The following is a 17,658-nucleotide window of genomic DNA, read 5'->3' as shown; positions in this document are numbered from 1 at the left end:
TATATATATATATATATATATATATATATATATATATATATATATATATATATATATATATATATATATATACATACACTACCGTTCAAAAGTTTGGGGTCAGTACATTTTTATTGTTTCAGAAATTAATACTTTTATTCACCAAGGATGTATTAAGTTAATAATTAAAAGTGTATTAAAAGTTAATAATAAATAATTTACATTGTTATAAAATATTTATATTTTGAATAAACACTGTACTTTTTAAACTTGTTATTCATGAAAGAATCCTGACAGGTTCCAAAAAATATTTGGCAGCACAACTGTTGATATTATCCAGCATTGATCATTCTAATAATAAATCTGCATATTAGAAGAGATCATGTGACACTTAAGACCGGAGGAACAGCTGATAAAAATTCAGCATTTCATCACAGGAATAAATTCTATTTTAAAGTATGTTAAAATAAAAAACATTATTTTATATTGTAAAAACATTTTGCAATATTACTGTTTTTTTTTTCTATATTTTTAATCAAATAAATGCAGCCTTGATGAGCATAAGAGACTACTTTAAAGACTATTACAAGTCTTACTGACCTTAAACTTTTGAACGGTAGTGTGTATATATATATATATATATATATATATTTTTTTTTTTTTTTTTTCATAAATCCAGAGTGGATAAGTCTGAAAACAACAGCTTTGGATTTTGTGAGTACAGTCATGCCATGTATTGTGAGCAATGATGTCATCACCCCACGTCTCGACCCTAGTTAGACACTGCTGAAAAATAAATAAATAAATAAATAAAAAACAGCATGCTCCAAGTCTTCTCCATTTTTAGTCTGTTTCCATTTTGCATGTATGACGCTGTGTTTTAGTGGTTTCGTGTGTATGCAGATATTTCTTGAGATGACGCTGTGTTTATGGAAATACCAGGGGGAAAAAATCTCACAGGGAAAGCTCTGGCTTTGTGTTGATGAGCCCTAAGTAGATCTTCAGATGTTTCAGATGCACCCTAAGGATGCTGCCTCCTCACCATATATAAAACAATAATGCATCAATCAATAAAATAACATCTGTCCTAACAGACATACAAGTGACATGACATGATTTTCACAATGAATAAAGTTCATCTTCATCTTCAAAAACCAGCAGATTCAACTCTGAGATTCAGATAAACTCCAAGATGGAGTTCCTTCCCAAAGAAAAATGTCCAAAAGTTGCTTGATGATGCAAATTACATAATTGTTCTTTCTTATGAGTTTCTTAGTATGTCCACTTGTCTTATGTGTCACCTGTATTTAGCTTACTCTGTCATTAAGGGAATTAGAGACATTTTACAAACCGTTAATGTGCCATTACCCATTACTGAGAACACGTTCTGTTTTTAATTTCTCAATCAAGCTTTTGATTGCGTAGTAAAACTGTAGTTTACGCCACTCATGACTGAGATTAATGGAGACGGCTGTTTGTCTGTTAAGGACAGGACATATCAAACCAACAACGTCGGGTTGTCAGAGAGCATCTCTCGGGCTAGTTTTTTTGGTGTGTTTCAAGTCGGCATTCTTCGGGGTCATGACGGTTTGCCTGATTTAACATGTCGAATCGGTGTCAGTGCAGTCAACGTGAGTGAGAACTCTGATTGGATGTTCAGTTTAGCAAACAAGTCAGTGCAAGAGAATTAAAGGAAAAGCGATGAAAACGAGCAAGTGAAGGCGGCACAAACAGGCTGTTCTAATGTCGTGTGATCGTACCCAAGCATTCCAATATGTGAATATTTTAATAACAACATGAGCTCTTTAAAATGAATAGCTATCAACATAACTGATATTCAATTTGGTAAGCAAGCGCCGCGTATATCTGCTATATCTCGTATATGCTTGTTTTGGTTTCTCCTTTTAAATGACAAATCTATACTACTGATAGCTGCTGATATAGACAGCTAATTTATCTCATGCAGGCGCTGAAGGCATGTGTTTGTCAAGTGTGTTCAAGACGACAACAGCGTTAAAACAATATCCTCTTTAGTTATTCTCTTCACCACAGAAAAATCTGATGTAAGACACAAAGGATTCACTGCAAAATGCAATATCAAGTTTAATCCTCAAAAGCAGCTTTTCAGAAATATCTTCAAAATATGTGGACATGGAATTTACATTAGCCTACCTGTCAATTGTTTAAGTTTTTCATGCTAAATCTGATTAATATTTTGGATTTAGTTATTTTTTTATCTTATCATTAGCATGTGTTTTCGTTGATTTTATTTTCCATATTTACAACGTTGTGTGATTTTCAATGAAACATTTTACTAATAAATTGGCTAATTTTTCTTCTCTAATCCTCACTCACAAACACTGATGAAGTTGACTGAATACCATGCACGCATATAATTATGAGTCATTTTCACTTATTTGTGCAAATCATCTTTTTTAAAGGGGAAAAAAAAAAAAATGCAGTGCACCTTTTTCACGCACTCCCCCGTATTATTCCCTCCTTTCGATGCATCACACTCCAGTCCAGCGGGTGGCGCTAAAACACAAACGTTTGTTTGACAAACACCATTAAACCTCAGAGGAAGAAGATTAGTTTCACCTCGCTGTCTGTTGTTTTGTTATGATGCTTATTTAATACAAATTGTTAGAAATGATGTTAGATTTTTTTCCTCTAAATAAAAAAAATCAGATCAATAAACACCTGTAATATTTTCATCCTCACAGTCGTGACTAAGTTTTCAAGCAAGCAGGAATATCTATAAAAGTATCAGCTGAACTGAGATCTGCTGCTGTGAAGATGGTGTTTGTTAAAGAGGAGAGTGAGGAGGACATGAGTGAACCAGAACCCTGGAGAATAAAACAGGAGGAACCAGAACCTTTATGTATAAAACAAGAGGAACCAGAAACCTGGACAATAAAACATGAGGAACAAGGCGGTTGGTGTTTATTCTAAAGGGTCAAGCTGTTTTAGATTTAGTTTGTTGTAATAGAAACAATATCTAGAAATGTTTAATAATATAATGGAGCAGCAAATAATAAGGGATACGTTTTTTTTGCTGTTTTTTTTTCCAACAAAATGTATGGTAAATTATTGTGTCGTTGATCAAATACATTTGATTTTTCACTTTATAGAAACATGATATTTTGAAGATCAGTGTACCTCATTCATGAAAAGTTTTCATAAATGTATAATTTATAAAATTGCATAAAAAGAAACTAAATATTGTATAGAAATTGTCTTTGGATTGTTACACCAATTAACTGTTTTTGCTTTTATTTTAGAGTTTATAGAAGAAAGTGAGGAGAACGAAAAATTGAGTGAAGCTGAAGAGAAAAATCATGTCAAAACTGGAGAAAAACCTTTGAGTTGCTCTCAAACCAAACAGAAAGATTTAAAGAAAAGACCCAATAAATCTTTCACCTGCACTCAGTGTGGAAAGAGTTTCACACGCAAATATAGTCTTAAGGATCACATGAAAGTTCATACTGGAGAGAAGCCATTCACTTGTAATGAATGTGGGAAGAGCTTCACAAAATCAGCAAACCTTAAGGAGCACATGAACATCCACACTAGAGAGAAACTGTACTCTTGTGATCAATGCGGCAAAACATTTTTGAGAGCACCAGACCTAAAGAAGCACCTGAGAGTTCATACAAAGGAGAAGCCACATTCATGTAATGTGTGTGGAAAGAGTTTTTCACGTCTAGAACATTTGAAAGGACATCAGAAAATACATACTGGTGTGAGAGAGTACATTTGCATTGAGTGTGGGAGGACTTTTAACTCTGCAGGGTGTTTAAAACGGCACCAGAGGATTCACACTGGAGAGAAACCTTACAGGTGTTCACACTGTGACAAGAGATTCAGTCGGTCGGGAAACCTGAAAAGACATGAGAGAAATTACACTAGAGAAAAAGAACATACAAGTGTTCACACTGTGACAAGAGATTAAGTCGGTCAACACATTTGACATGTATTGTTTGTAGTTTGCTTACTCTTTCATGAAGGACAGTAGCTTTTTACATCTCTCTTCCACTTTAAGTCTGTGAGATTAATCAAATTTTATTTTGAGTTTGGCTTCCAAAACAAGATGTTTGACGTAAAGCAATTATTGTGCTGCATTTCATTTTGCAAACCTTTCATTCCTTCACAGTGCTTTTATTCTTCCATAAAAGCCCAAACTTAATATCCACATCAGCTAAATCAGTGACTGTTGTAAAAAGCTGTCAGCTGTTTGATGAACAGTGAACCTGTAAACCTTGCATAGTGTCATCAAAAATTCATAAATTATGGTAAATGTGATGTACGTTACCAGTCTCATACATATTTGTATTTGTTATTGCCAGCCTCAGCGATAAGAGGGTGCACATTCTGAGCTTTTACTATATACTTTATTCACCATTTTAGTAAAGTTCAATGATGTTTTTTTTTTTTTTCCCTCATGCTGCTAAAACACTACACTGAGCAGTTTCAGGATCCACTAAATCTTTCCGTTAGTCTCTCCTGAAATTGAAATGACTGACAGTAATAAACAGGCACAAATAATAATAATAATAATAATAATAATAATAATAATAATAATAATAATAAATGTGTTTTTGTTGTTGTTTTTTTTTTGTTTGTTTGTTTTTTTTTACTGACTTTTCTACTGTTATGTTTAGAGCAATAATTGCTTAATTAAAATACATTTGATGTTTTAATATAATGTTATTCTAAATAAAAGTTGTGTATCATACTGAAAATAAAACAGTTGGGTTTTTAGTGTTGTGAAGGGCCCACCCCTTGTTTTTCACCAGAGCCCAACATTTGGTTCTACGCTCCTGCTAAACAGTAAAGGATTTAATATGCATTATTAAAAAAAGTATATATAGTGAAGACTATGCATTTTTATTTTACATTTCAATAGTTTATTCAATTTCTTTTGTAGGCTGTTATTTACCTGAATACTACTGTTAGTCAGACTAGTATAGCCTACTTTTGCTTTAGTATGAAAATCATATATAAACTTTGTGTTTAAATCTTAAACCATACAAAAATTCCTGTGTACATATGGGTGAAGTTGCAAATAGATGTTTTATATTCTTTTGATTTTATATTATATATTCATTTCAGAATATAAAATAAATACAAAATAAATAAATAAATAAAAAAGATAAGAAGTTTAAATAAAAATAAAAGTTTACCGGATCGATAAGAAGTGTTGTAAGAGTAATAATACCATTAAAACCCTAACAATACCCATCTCTAATTGTAAGTCAGTAGAAGGGAGAGATTAATCTCATTACTTTTGACTTTTACTCAGCTAATTTTTCTGTTTGCTTAAAATATAGTTATTGATGAAATGTTACCTTTTTATTATTATTATTATTTTTATCTTTATGTTTTATATTTTATCGTCCACTTTTTATTTGTTGATTTTTATGTGCATCTGCAAAAAAAGTAATAAAACAATTTTAGTTTTAATTTGTCTGAAAACCATGAAGCATTATGCTAGATTTCTTGGGCTTTCTGTTTTAGATTTCTCAGTAAAGCTTTTAATTGCCTAATAAACTGTATTTTACTCCAATGAGATTGAATGAGGCTGTTTGTCTACATTAGTATGCATTATTTTTGCTCGATGAGTTTTATAGATGTTTTGTCGTTTTAAATTGAATTGGGCGCTTGTTTGTTTATCGCGGGGATGACGTCATCACTCGCGCGCGTTCACTCATCAGTCAGCGCCGAATCTACTGAGGAGAGGTGAGCGGTTGGTATTTCGCATATTTAAAACAGTTGTTCGCATATTTGAGGCTGTTTCAGCCTTGTTTTCTTCGAGTACAGTGTTGTTTGCTGACTTAAAAACAGAAGGCAGTGCATGTGAGGAAAACACGTTAAGTTCATTCAGACCGGAGCGATTTTGTGTTTTGTATGTTCGTGTGAATGATTGTTTCGATGTTTGGAGCTATAATGTTGCTATAATGTCCCACTTTGGAACATTTAAAATCTATACATAAATAGGAATAGATTTATAATGTAGACACTGGAAACCTAAACATTTTGCTTTGTGGTACTCTTTCTGTTTAAAGAATATTTCATTTTAATTGTCAGTTCTTGCAGATATAAAACAATAACATGTAAATATTTGAATTGCTTTATTGATCTGAATGTAGTTATTAGGAAACCAAACTATATTTAGATATTTTGTGCTCCTGGTTATTTACCTATTGTTAATGGAGATGGGAAATGTTAACAATAGAAAGACAAGACCGACAAAACAGAAATGCATAGAATGTATGAATTACCACACATGTGACTGTAGTGTTACTGAATGAGCATTTTAAATTAATATGTTCTTTGTGTCTATGTTGTTTCTTTTAATATAGTAAAAGAGGCAACCGTTTGTATTTGTAAGGCTATGGTCTTTTCAAAGAAGAATTTGGAGGACATCTGATTCACTTACATGAATACTTAAATGTGTACATTTGTTATAAAAATAGTAATTGATTTATTTCTGATGTTGTCAAATCTGCTTCTACACAGAAATTAATGTTCAGTGAAGGTCCTCCCACAACAATCACATAATCAGTGAAGCCCCTCCCACAATAATTCAGTAATAAATGCAGGAATATTCCCATCAGTTTACAAGTGAGCATTAAGACATCAGGAAGAGCTAAAATATGCAAAGAGTGAATTATTACAGTGGACAGAGAGAAGATCAGAGATCCAGAACCCTGCAGAATGAAACACACTGAAGATACTGAAGAACAAACAGGTTTGTCTTTATTCTTGATTTTTTAATAATGCTAATTGTTATAAGCAGTTTCAAGCAGTTTTATATTTTGTTTGTTGTAGTAGAAACAATCTTTACAGCACTTCAACAGATTTAGATAAACAGTTACTTAAGTGAAACCTGATTTATAGTTACTAGTAAAGCCTATTCACAGTGGCACCTGTAGTACATCATAAATTTCTTTTGTGTTCAGGACCCATTTGTCTGATTATGCGTGAATGCAAATTAAGAAACACTTAAGATTATTTTTGTAACTGAAAAATATTACTAAATGAAACTAATTGAAATATAATAATAATGATCAAAAATAAATAATAGTTTTTGTAATCATTCTGTACCCAACCTGACCTGTAACTGCACTAAATCTACTATATTGGTTAGGCAAAATTATTTATTTTCTCAAGCAGTGCAAGCAAACAAAACATTATGGGTGCTTTAAAGAAAAACAGGCATGCAGCTCAACATGGTAATTAACAGAGAGTGTTAATTAATATGAGAATGTGCATCCTTTGTTTGTAAACAATACAAAACTTTTGCCTACATCATGTGAACAATCTGCCCATACAGGCTATTTTGAACAAATGTGCATAAACCACATCATACACACGCTTATAATTCTCCATAATTGATGAGAACATCCAAAGCCTTTACTGGTAAATGTGATTGTTTCTCCTGAAACTCTGCAGTGTATACGTGGCCTTTGGTCCTTAATAACATTAAAAATAAAACTTGTATTCAAATTGTTAATAGATTATATATACTGAACAGAAAGAGAGTGAAGAATGCTCCCTTTATAATCAAGTTGTGTTGTTGAAATAAATGTGTAGTTCTCACTATAGATTTATGCCTATATATTTTTTAAAAATAATAATTGGAAGATTTACTGAGAATGAAATTGTGAAATTTTTTTTTCATTTCAGAGCTGATGGAAGAGAACGAGGAGAGTGAAGAACTGAGTGAAGTGGAGGAGGAACATCATGACAAACCTGGAGAAAAATCTTTGAGTCACTCGAAGACTAAACAGACATTTTTAAACAAAAGAAGAGACAAGAAATCTACAACCTGCACTCAGTGTGGAAAGTGTTTCACAACCAAACAAAGTCTTAAGCGTCACTTGAGAGTTCACACTGGAGAGAAGCCATTCACGTGTGATCAGTGTGGGAAGAGCTTCCCATACAAACAAACTCTTGAGATTCATGAGAGAGTTCATAGTGGAGAGAAGCCACATGCATGCCATCTATGTGGGAAGAGTTTTATGCAATTATCACACCTTAGAAAACACATGAGAGTTCACACTGGAGAGAAGCCGTATGCATGTGATCAATGTGAGAAGAGGTTTCCATGCAAAGAAAGTCTTAAAATTCACTTACGAGTTCACACTGGAGAGAAGCCATTCTCTTGTGATCAGTGCAGGAAGAGTTTCTCAAAGAAACAAAGTCTAGAGATTCACATGAGAGTTCACACTGGAGAAAGACCGTTCACCTGCACTCAGTGTGGAAGGAGTTTCACATACCAAGAAAATCTTAAAGTTCACATGAGAATCCACACTGGAGAAAGACCATTTACATGCAATCAATGTGGGAAGACTTTCTTACAATTAGCAAGCCTGAAAGAGCACATGAACATCCACACTGGAGAGAAGCTGTACACATGTGATCAATGTGGAAGAACATTTCTTTGGGCATCAGCCCTGAAAACACACCAGACAGTTCATACGAAGGAGAAGCCGCATTTGTGTTCTGTGTGTGGAAAGAGTTTTTCACTGCTGCCATATTTACATAGACATCAGAAAATTCATGCTGCTGTAAAAGATCATGTGTGCTCTGAGTGTGGGAAGACTTTTACTGCAGTGAGCAGTTTAAATCGGCACCAGATTATTCACTCTGGAGAAAAACCTTACAAGTGTTCACACTGTGACAAGAGATTCAGTCAGTCAGCAACTATGAAAAAACATGAGAGGATCCACAGCAGAGAGATGCTGCAGTAATTAATTTATCCTTATGTTCTGAGTAACAAAGTGAGTTCTTAACAGCCACAATGAGTGACAGGACAGATTGTTGGTTGCTTTGAATCTGCTTGGAAATTTTCTCACTTATTATTATTAGAAAGTATCTCATTATGTGAAGTCATAATGAAACATTTTCTGATTATGTTTTTAGATACTTTGCCCTCTGACTGAATGAAAAGATGAACACAAAGCCCAGCTTTCTGTTTCTGGCACCTGCTTATTACGGGGGAAAAACAAACTTATCAAGAATACAGAGACGAGAGGCACTTCCAGATTCATCCTCTGTTATTTGCTGTCAGTTAGTAGCAACAATCTGTTCATGAGCCACCGAGTGGTAGTTTTATGTAACAGCAGTGTCTCTGGACATGTGACCAAAAACAAACATCTTATTGGCTGGTCAGCTTTATTTTTACGATGCGACGGAAAAGACATCCTTGATAGCACACATACATCATGGTGATGTCTGTTAGACGTCTGCGTATTTACATCTGCAAGATGTATTTTTTTAGAGTGTTTGCTCATCTGCAGTGCTTCTATTGAACATTTCCTATCAGATGTGAAATAGACACATATTAGATGTCTTTAAAATATTTATGATTTAGAATGTATGTAAAACTGACATCTTACAGATGTCTATCAGATGTTTGTACACAGCAGATGCTTTTCAGATCAAGAGATCTTTAACAGACATCTTGCAGACGTATGTTTGCTATCTGGGATTAGAACACATCAGTAAAAAAAAATAAGCCAGCTTTGTTACATTAGTTACAGTTACTGTTTGGAAATCAGTACAATTGCTTGTGTTACATGTAGAATTTGACACCTACATTTAGGGTCTAACAACAAATTTATATTTAAACCAGAGTAATTGTGCTTTTGTCTGATTGAGGAAAAACATTTACAGATAAGATTGTAGCCAAGGGAAGACCAGCATCTGTCCTGGAGAGCCACAGCCCTGCAGAGATTTGCTCCAACCCTGATCAGGCACACCTGAACAAGCTAATCAAGGTCTGAGGGATTACTAGAAAGCTACAGGCAGGTGAGTTTTTATTAAGGTTGGAGCAAATCTCTGCAGGACTGTGGCTCACCAGGAACAACTCTGAACACCCCTGATGTAACTATTAGATGAAATGTAAATTATGCAATGGGAGAAACACATCTGAAGTCAAAGTAAACAATCTGCATCTGTATGACGTCCAGGGTAAGATGTTAAACTGCACGCTTAAGTGTTTATTTGAAGCTCTTCATGTTTAGGACAGTTTGGCTCATATGTATATAATTTCACACAAGAGGCTTCATGAAGTACAAATAGTATGAACACTAAATAAACTGAAATAATCACTGTTTTACATAACCAGAGCAGGGGTCCATTCTTTTTTTAAATTGCTAACTCAGTTAGCATTCAAAATAATCTCAAAGACTTCCATCAAGCTCAAGCTTAACTCAGCTCTTACCAATTTAGGGGGTCCTAATCATCTGGCTTAAATATACAGTATAAATATACAAGATGATACCCCCAACCTGAGTCTCTCCGGGCCATCAATTCCAGACATCCAGATCATCATCCTATTCCCATAGTATTCTGAGCAATAAACTGTTCCTTAACATATTTGGTTGTGGTGTGGTGAATTGATGTCTGTAGTATACTCATTTAAACCCTTTGATGGCAGCATTCCTTCATCAGTCATTCTCCACTGGATAACAAACGTGTATGTCTCAACTGTCCCTGCAGCATCCAGACAAGATTCAAGTTACCTCTGTGATTTATCTGCTCAATACTGCATTTAGATGTTGAGGTAGTGAGGAAGATTTTATTAACCATCAAATAAAGGAATCATGTACTAATTGTTTTACCATTATAAATATAAAGGAATCATGTATAAATTGTTTTACCTTATAGTTCTATTTTCCATTTAATTGTGCTGTGCATGCATGTCTCTTGTCATTTTTTAGGGCCTGCTAGCAAAGCAATGTCTCTTGTTATTTCAGAGGCCCACTACGCAAAGCTATGATTAGGAAGAAGGTCTGGTTCAAATTGTAATGGTAATTCCAAGGACCTCCCAATAACTCAGTTTAACATGTACATGAAGGGACAGTTTGCATAGTGAAGCTGCATGTTTTGTTTTGACATTAAACAAAATATATGATGGGGCCTCTTTGGCCATGGAAAATAAAATTGAGGCCACATGTCTGCTTCTCGCAGACACAGCCAAAAATGGTAAACAGTGACCATATGTATGGAATGTATAGAACACGCCTTGAGGGAAAAAAAAAACTGTATAAAAGGGGTTGCAAAGAGAGACTCGACAGATTGCTCTGCAGAATTTTCTCGGCCTTATGGTCTCTGATAATAAAATCTTTTGGCATCAAAACCCGAGACTTAAAGAGTATGTCTTCAACTGGGGAAGAGGGAAACCACAACAGTAGTTGCTGATGTAACTCATTTTTTATCCAACACAAATACTCCTCAATTTATCAGAACTAATGGATAAAGTAGTTCAACAAATGCAATTTTAACACATTTTTTTTTTCTAATACAATTGAAAACACCCATGTTGCTGTTCTCCATCATGTTTGATGATGACATATTCTCCCCTGTGACCTCCTGGGATAGAAAAGTATCCATCGATAGTAGCCTTCAGGATCTGGACTAAACCAGTAGGATATTTCTCGCCTACTCTTTTATGAATACTGAGGATTCAGACATACTTATTCCTTCGCCTGCTTTTTGCCTACTAAATTGTAGGGAATTATGTGGTTTTGAACGCAGCTTTAGTGTCATCACAAGATCGTCATTACAATAATGCACCTGCATGAGCTCCTGCAAAAGACAAGGGTTTTACTGGGCGTACACTCATCATCATGTGATATCAGTGAAAACTGACCTGAAAGCACTGGATGATGTTGAATCTCTCGTTGTGTTTGTTCCATTGGTGCATCTCTCAACACGGTGGGAGAAACGTGAACTACAAGACCAGCTCTAAACCACTTTCAGACCGACTGAGTCACATTTCACAGCAAAATCTAAATCTTTCAAATGTTTTACATTATTTTCATGACAAGTACATGGCATTTTTTTGAAATATTTAATAAATCATATAATTTCATTAATAAAAATCAGAAATCATAGAATATTTGTAATTATAGGACCAGATCTTCTTCTAAATTATTTTTAATTATACCTAGAGCATATTCTGAGACTTTGGCAAAATTGCCTTTTCCTCTTCTTCTCCTAGGTTATGGAATATCTTTAAATATTCTTAGAAATCTTTAATACTTGAAGGAAAATGTGCATGTTTTGTGTAGATTTATGTCTTAATGGGATATTTCCTGGTAAAATTAAGGATAAATAATATGAAAAATACAAAACAATGTAATGCTTTAAAAAGTTATCTCACCAAAATAATGAGAATTGCATAAAATAAAATAAAATTGAATTTTGTATCACACAAGAATTTGGGGTAAAACAGGTTCAATTATCTTAATAAAAAATGTTATTTTGTAATTGTACTTTTTTATTTTGATTTTGTGTTGAAATATAAGCCAGAAAAATAAAACGATAAAAAAAACACACTGAGCTGGTTGATGTGAATGAAGGAGCTCATATGGTGTTTATGCTAGTGAGTGGCATGTGTGTGTGTGTTGAAGGATCGGACGATACTTAAATGCAAACTGAGTGTGTTTTGCATGAGAGCAACCATACATTTGTGTTGTGTTTTGCATTCTTTTTTATATATTCTTTATTTATTCTTCATTCATTTATAATCATTAATTATTTCATCATTTTATTATTCCATTTAATCATATAATCATTTATAATAATCATTATAGTCATTTATATATTCATTTTATTGATTAATTGATTGATCATTTTTATTATATTATAGTTGTTTTTATATATTTTTTCCATTGTTTAGCCTTATGACTGTGTGGTTTCAAGGGCTGTTTGTCTTCATTAACAAGGGATACAAGGAAATGTTTACAGAAACTCAAGGTTTATGGGATGTTGTTGTGAATCAATTTGGTGTAACAATACTTGTTGGGTTTGAGTTCTTCAGACGAAGTCTGAGCATTGAGACATACGCAACTAAGACTATTCAATAAACTCTGCTCCTTTTTACCATCTTTACTTCATCTCCTGCTTCTGCCCTTCACTTTCATTGACTGTTAATAGTGTTTTTGGATATTTTGGGTACCAGACAAGACCTCTTGTTAACAGGGTTTGGGTATTAGACTACTCTGCTGAGTTGTTCTGATACTGAACAAACTGATATTTTCTGACGGGATCTGGCATCCGGGGCTGGATCTTATTTGTCTAGGCATGGAGACAGCAATCTAACAGTGTGTACCTGGTATTCACTACATTTTAACCTTGTGGGGACATTTTTGGCCCTCATGAGTAAATAACCTTATAAATTACACAGAATGAAGTGTTTTTAAAAATCTGAAATAGCAAAAGGTTTTGTGTGAGGGGTAGGTTTAGGTGTAGGGTTAAGGTAAGGGGATTAAAAAAATACAGTTTGTTTTGTACAATATAAAAACCATTACAACAGAATGAACATACAAAAAATAAAAATCACTGTGTGTGTTTGTATATATGTGAGTTCAAGGCCCTCAAACAAGTGGCCCTCAGTATCTGTACAAGTGGTATGTGCTGATCCATGAGGATGGGAATGCCCAGTCCGGGAATCTCTTCAGTAAGGAGTCGAGCGGCTCCGAGTGCCCGTCTGAGCCAGAGAAATAATGAGCGGTGATGGCGAGAGTGATCATGTCCTCGTCAGGAGACACGTATGAGGACTTGAGCGGCTGAAGATGAGAGAGAAACACACATGAACTCACACAATAAATGCTGTTGTGCCCCTCAGGTTAGATATGTGGTTCTTGAGCTCAAACTCACCTGGAACTCAAACCAGAAGTTCCAGGCCGGAGCGTCGAGGCCATGAGAGTAAAATATAAAATACTCTCCGCTGCGGTTCAACTGCAGCATCCCTTCACCCAACGACCAGCTGACCAGAGATGCTCCAGCGTGAGTGTGCAGTTCTAGAAACATGTGACTCGGACCTAAGCAAGAACAACAGGAGATGTTCAACATGTGGAGATTATTCATGATTAATAAACACAGAGAGAGTGTGTTTGAGTTATGTTTGACTTATTCTGATATCAGATGAGGGATAGCTGTGGCCTAATGGTTAGTGAGTTGGGCTTGTAACCTAGTTTGCAGTACAGGCATGGATTGTAGATGAATAGTGTGTGTTTACTAATCACTGCTGTTGCACTTATCCAAGAGTTCAACTGACTTCTCTCAAAGACTGAAGAACAAATGCAGTTCATTTTGCAGGTTGTCAGAGAGCACTAAAATCTGTTTCCAGGTTCCCGCAAGAGTACTGTGGTTGAAGGACTTGTCAGATTACCATAAATATCTAGATTAGATTTCAGTTTTGTTCCAAGTTCACTTTTTTTACAATACAGTAATTTCACTTTTTAACATTCTGCTGTTACATCTGCAAGAACTTTGTGGCTGAAGGACCCATTGAATTGTTATGATTTAGATCAGATCACAATTTTTCAAAGATCAGATCTCATCAGCAACATTGTAATTAAACTTTTTAAAAAATATTTTATATTTGCTGTTTTATACCTTTATTTCGATTGGACAGGTGAATTGGGAGAGTGAGGGGGGCGGGATCAGGAATGGTCTGCAAGCAGGGACTCGAACTCGGGACAATCAGCACCAACAAAATTTGACATTTTAAGGCTAAGAACACTGTTCTGTGTTCTTGTTTTTAACCCACAGTTTACTAATGGTCTTGTATAATTATTAATTACGTGCTAGTCATTAAGACATAATTTCAACTTTGTTGAGCACACCCCAAATGTAGTCCAATCTCAGCAAAATTTGGTTTGTTTCCATTTTTCATGAAGGGGAGTTGACTGGGCATGCTGAACAGGAGATTTATAAACATTATAGTCTATTTAGATTAGTCGTTACAGTCTATTTATTTTACTCCTTTTATAATTTCTGTATATCTCCTTTCACCGAAGTGTGGCAGGTGGATAATGCACCGATATATAAATCCTCATTTATGCTATTTTAAGGACGGAAATAAGTCAATGCCCAGTAAAATTTAAAAGCTTAGTTTGTCCCTAAAATTCTCTAAATGAACAAAATGCTGTTATGGGTGTAACATTGGAATCTCATCTCCTATTCCCTTTAAGGGCATTCACGGGCCGAGTACCCTCAGATGAGTTACTGTGCACCCCCTTTCCATCCTCTTGCTGAACGCGATCGTTTTCGAAAGCTAAAGTGAAACCAAAAAAACAGCGACTGACTATCCATTATGACATGTAGGCATTTTTTATATTTATGTACACAATAATAATCTTTTACATTGTAATGCCTTCATTTTTAATATCTGGCATGTTTGTGTGTGTCCCTCTGTGTGTAATAAGCAGAGTGTATGTGCATTGTGCACCTGCCTATAGGCGCGCATTACTAACACGCTCTTTAAATAACAAAAACAATATTCAAAACAGCCAAAAAAAAAAATCCAAACAGTGACTATTTGTGTATATAGTTTTACAATTTTCTATAATTGTGTATAGTTTTATAATTAAAAAAGTGTTTTTGGAAAATAAATGTATCAAGAGTCATTATTATATTTAATGACAATCCAGCAGACATCATTCCCATTAGGATCATGATAAAATGAGGCTGAAGTCTCACCTTTGACCTCAAAGCTCATTTTAATGGTTCCCCATTCAGTCTCCTGTCTGGATAAGAGCTTGAACTCCAGCGGAGCTTTAGGAGAGACTTCAGGAGCCGGAAGATACCAGCTCTTCCTGAAACAGTGAGAGAAAGACGCCATGAGTTTCAATGGATGGCTATAGCAGCTCAGCTCAGAAACTACATCCTTCATCACAATGTACTCATTTGACTAGGAACTCGACTGTGAGGAACCTTGGGAAGCCATAGTAGGGCAGATAATCCTGACAGTACGTGTAGATGCTGTCGTTGATCTGCGGGATGTGTGGTTTGATGTGCTGCATGCCGGTGTAATCCATATCGCTGATACATAAACCAGAGTCGGAGCTCTGCAGCGATCCGTTCCGTGTGTGGAAACTGCGAGTGATGTGCTGGAAACACACATGCATCTGACTGATGAAGGCTGAACTCACAACTAATACAATATATATGTTGGATTTAGACACATTTTAGTTTATAAGAATTAAGAATTCTTAATTAAAAATACAAGTTTTACATTTGTGGTTCATAAAGCAAGTAATGTTCTAGAAGTACTAGATGTACTAACAACATTTAAACAAAGATTTATCCTGGATTCTTCCTCTTTTTTTGTATAACATTGTTTTACAGTATTCATTAGTATTTAGATTTTTTCTTTTTTCTTTTGTCATTGTATTGTACTGTATATATATATATATATATATATATATATATATATATATAGTTTTTTCTTAATATATTTTGAATGGTAACAATTTACAATACATTTTAATTTGTTAACATTCGATAACTACATTCGTTGTAAGAATAAATGACTCATTGTTAGTTCATGTTAGCTAATACATAACTAATATTAATGAATAATACATAATAAAATTAATAAATATCTTATTTCAGTTTTAGTTACCTTAGCGCATCATGTTAAACTAAATGAAAATGATTTTTCAGCAACACTTTATTTTAAGGGGCCAGACTTATGCATTAGTTAAGCACCAACACACAGGTAATTAATGAAAAAGTTAACATGTAGTAAGGGAATATTAGCTATTATTTAAAAATGTATTAAAACTTAAAGGATCCACATTCATGCAAAAAATAATAATAAAATAAAATGAAAATAATTAATTATTAACTGAATGTACAGTAAACATCTTTTAGCCATTATTTACAACTTAGCAAACACAACACCTTTTATTTTTGTGGATTAATGCACTTGGGTATATTTCAATGATTCACCATGTAATAAGTTTAATTAGTTTTACAGTTATAAAGTTGGTAAAATAGTGTAATAAAAACAATCTGAACCCCCTGTTGCCCCTGTCGAAATCCTGGAGGGACTGATTTACAACTTAGCAAACACAGCACATATTATTTTTGTGGATTAATGCACTTGGGCATATTTAAGTGATTCACCATGTAATAAGTTACTGAACAATATGAAGCAAGCAATATGTTTAATTAGTGCTGGTTTTACTGTTATATATTGGTAAAATAGTGTAATAAAGACAATTTGACAAAATACATTATTTGCTAGCTGTAAATAATGGCTCATAAACAACTACTTTAATTTGCTTATTTATCAAATAAATGTCGATTCCTTCAATGGCTAATATCCCTTACTACTGTACATGTTAAGTTAAGCATTAATTACTAGTGTGTTCATTGTACCGTCCTCACAATGGATTGTTCTGCAAGGCTAGACAGTGAGCTAACATGAGTGATGATATTATTTTATTTCAAGTTAAGGACAATATTTTATGTTCTAAGTTTCAGTAAACTCTAAAAACCCTGCTGTACAATGGATCAGTGAAGGCTGTACCTGGACAAAGACGCGTTTGGGTCGTGGGCTGGACAGATCCCCAGAATATGGGAAGAACACACCACAGCTGACCAGAACAAACATTATCGTAAACACTGACCCCAGAACAGCCAAGATCCACTTCGTACTGCGGGACAGATAGATGAAATGAATCTGGAGAGAGAGAGATTTTGAATTTGAGTTTGAACTTGAATTAGAATGTTTGAATTTGAATGTTTGAATATGTGATTCTGAATGTATGAATGTTTGAATTTGAATTCACTATGTTACAGTTAGTCTGTATGACTCACAAAATAGGAAGACAGAATTATGGTTGCCCCAGTAACAAGTGATGCCATGAT

At 34.3% G+C, this 17,658-nt stretch overlaps 3 protein-coding genes and 1 long non-coding RNA gene across 5 annotated transcripts in view; 2 read left to right on the top strand and 2 right to left on the bottom strand.

The window, feature by feature from the left end:
* Positions 1 to 5,321, top strand: part of LOC127161542 (gastrula zinc finger protein XlCGF49.1-like) — a 136,300-nt gene extending 130,979 nt beyond the window's left edge. The window contains exons 2-3 of one of the 2 annotated variants that reach the window (XM_051104293.1): positions 2,668 to 2,914; positions 3,261 to 5,321. In XM_051104293.1, the coding sequence (XP_050960250.1) occupies positions 2,776 to 2,914; positions 3,261 to 3,931 (810 nt within the window). In that variant the 5' untranslated portion in view covers positions 2,668 to 2,775 and the 3' untranslated portion in view covers positions 3,932 to 5,321. Of the gene's footprint in view, positions 1 to 2,264; positions 2,915 to 3,260 lie in introns of those variants that run through there. The other variant, XM_051104289.1, reaches the window with a different exon arrangement.
* A 364-nt stretch (positions 5,322 to 5,685) lies between these two features.
* Positions 5,686 to 8,839, top strand: LOC127161377 (gastrula zinc finger protein XlCGF8.2DB-like). Its single transcript, XM_051104122.1, has 3 exons — positions 5,686 to 5,718; positions 6,499 to 6,730; positions 7,669 to 8,839. Exons 2-3 carry the CDS (start codon positions 6,697 to 6,699, stop codon positions 8,733 to 8,735), a joined length of 1,101 nt encoding a protein of 366 aa, XP_050960079.1. The 5' UTR covers positions 5,686 to 5,718; positions 6,499 to 6,696; the 3' UTR covers positions 8,736 to 8,839.
* Positions 8,840 to 12,338: 3,499 nt separating this feature from the next.
* On the bottom strand, positions 12,339 to 13,721 carry LOC127156316 (uncharacterized). Its single transcript, XR_007825724.1, has 2 exons — positions 13,654 to 13,721; positions 12,339 to 13,562 (listed from the first exon to the last, which is right to left on the bottom strand). It is a non-coding gene; the product is annotated as an uncharacterized LOC127156316 (long non-coding RNA).
* A 1-nt stretch (position 13,722) lies between these two features.
* On the bottom strand, positions 13,723 to 17,652 carry LOC127162773 (endoplasmic reticulum metallopeptidase 1; the record flags this gene model as incomplete). The annotated part of the gene is made up of 5 exons (XM_051105622.1): positions 17,608 to 17,652; positions 17,318 to 17,470; positions 15,715 to 15,890; positions 15,481 to 15,596; positions 13,723 to 13,817 (listed from the first exon to the last, which is right to left on the bottom strand). Coding segments are annotated over exons 2-5 (471 nt in total), but the record flags the coding sequence as incomplete, so codon positions are not given.
* Positions 17,653 to 17,658: the final 6 nt, after the last annotated feature.

This window comes from Labeo rohita, chromosome 3 (assembly GCF_022985175.1).
Source record: "Labeo rohita strain BAU-BD-2019 chromosome 3, IGBB_LRoh.1.0, whole genome shotgun sequence".
Lineage (NCBI taxonomy): Eukaryota > Metazoa > Chordata > Actinopteri > Cypriniformes > Cyprinidae > Labeo > Labeo rohita.
Note: the sequence above shows the minus strand (reverse complement) of the source record. Positions and strands in the feature narration are given on the sequence as shown.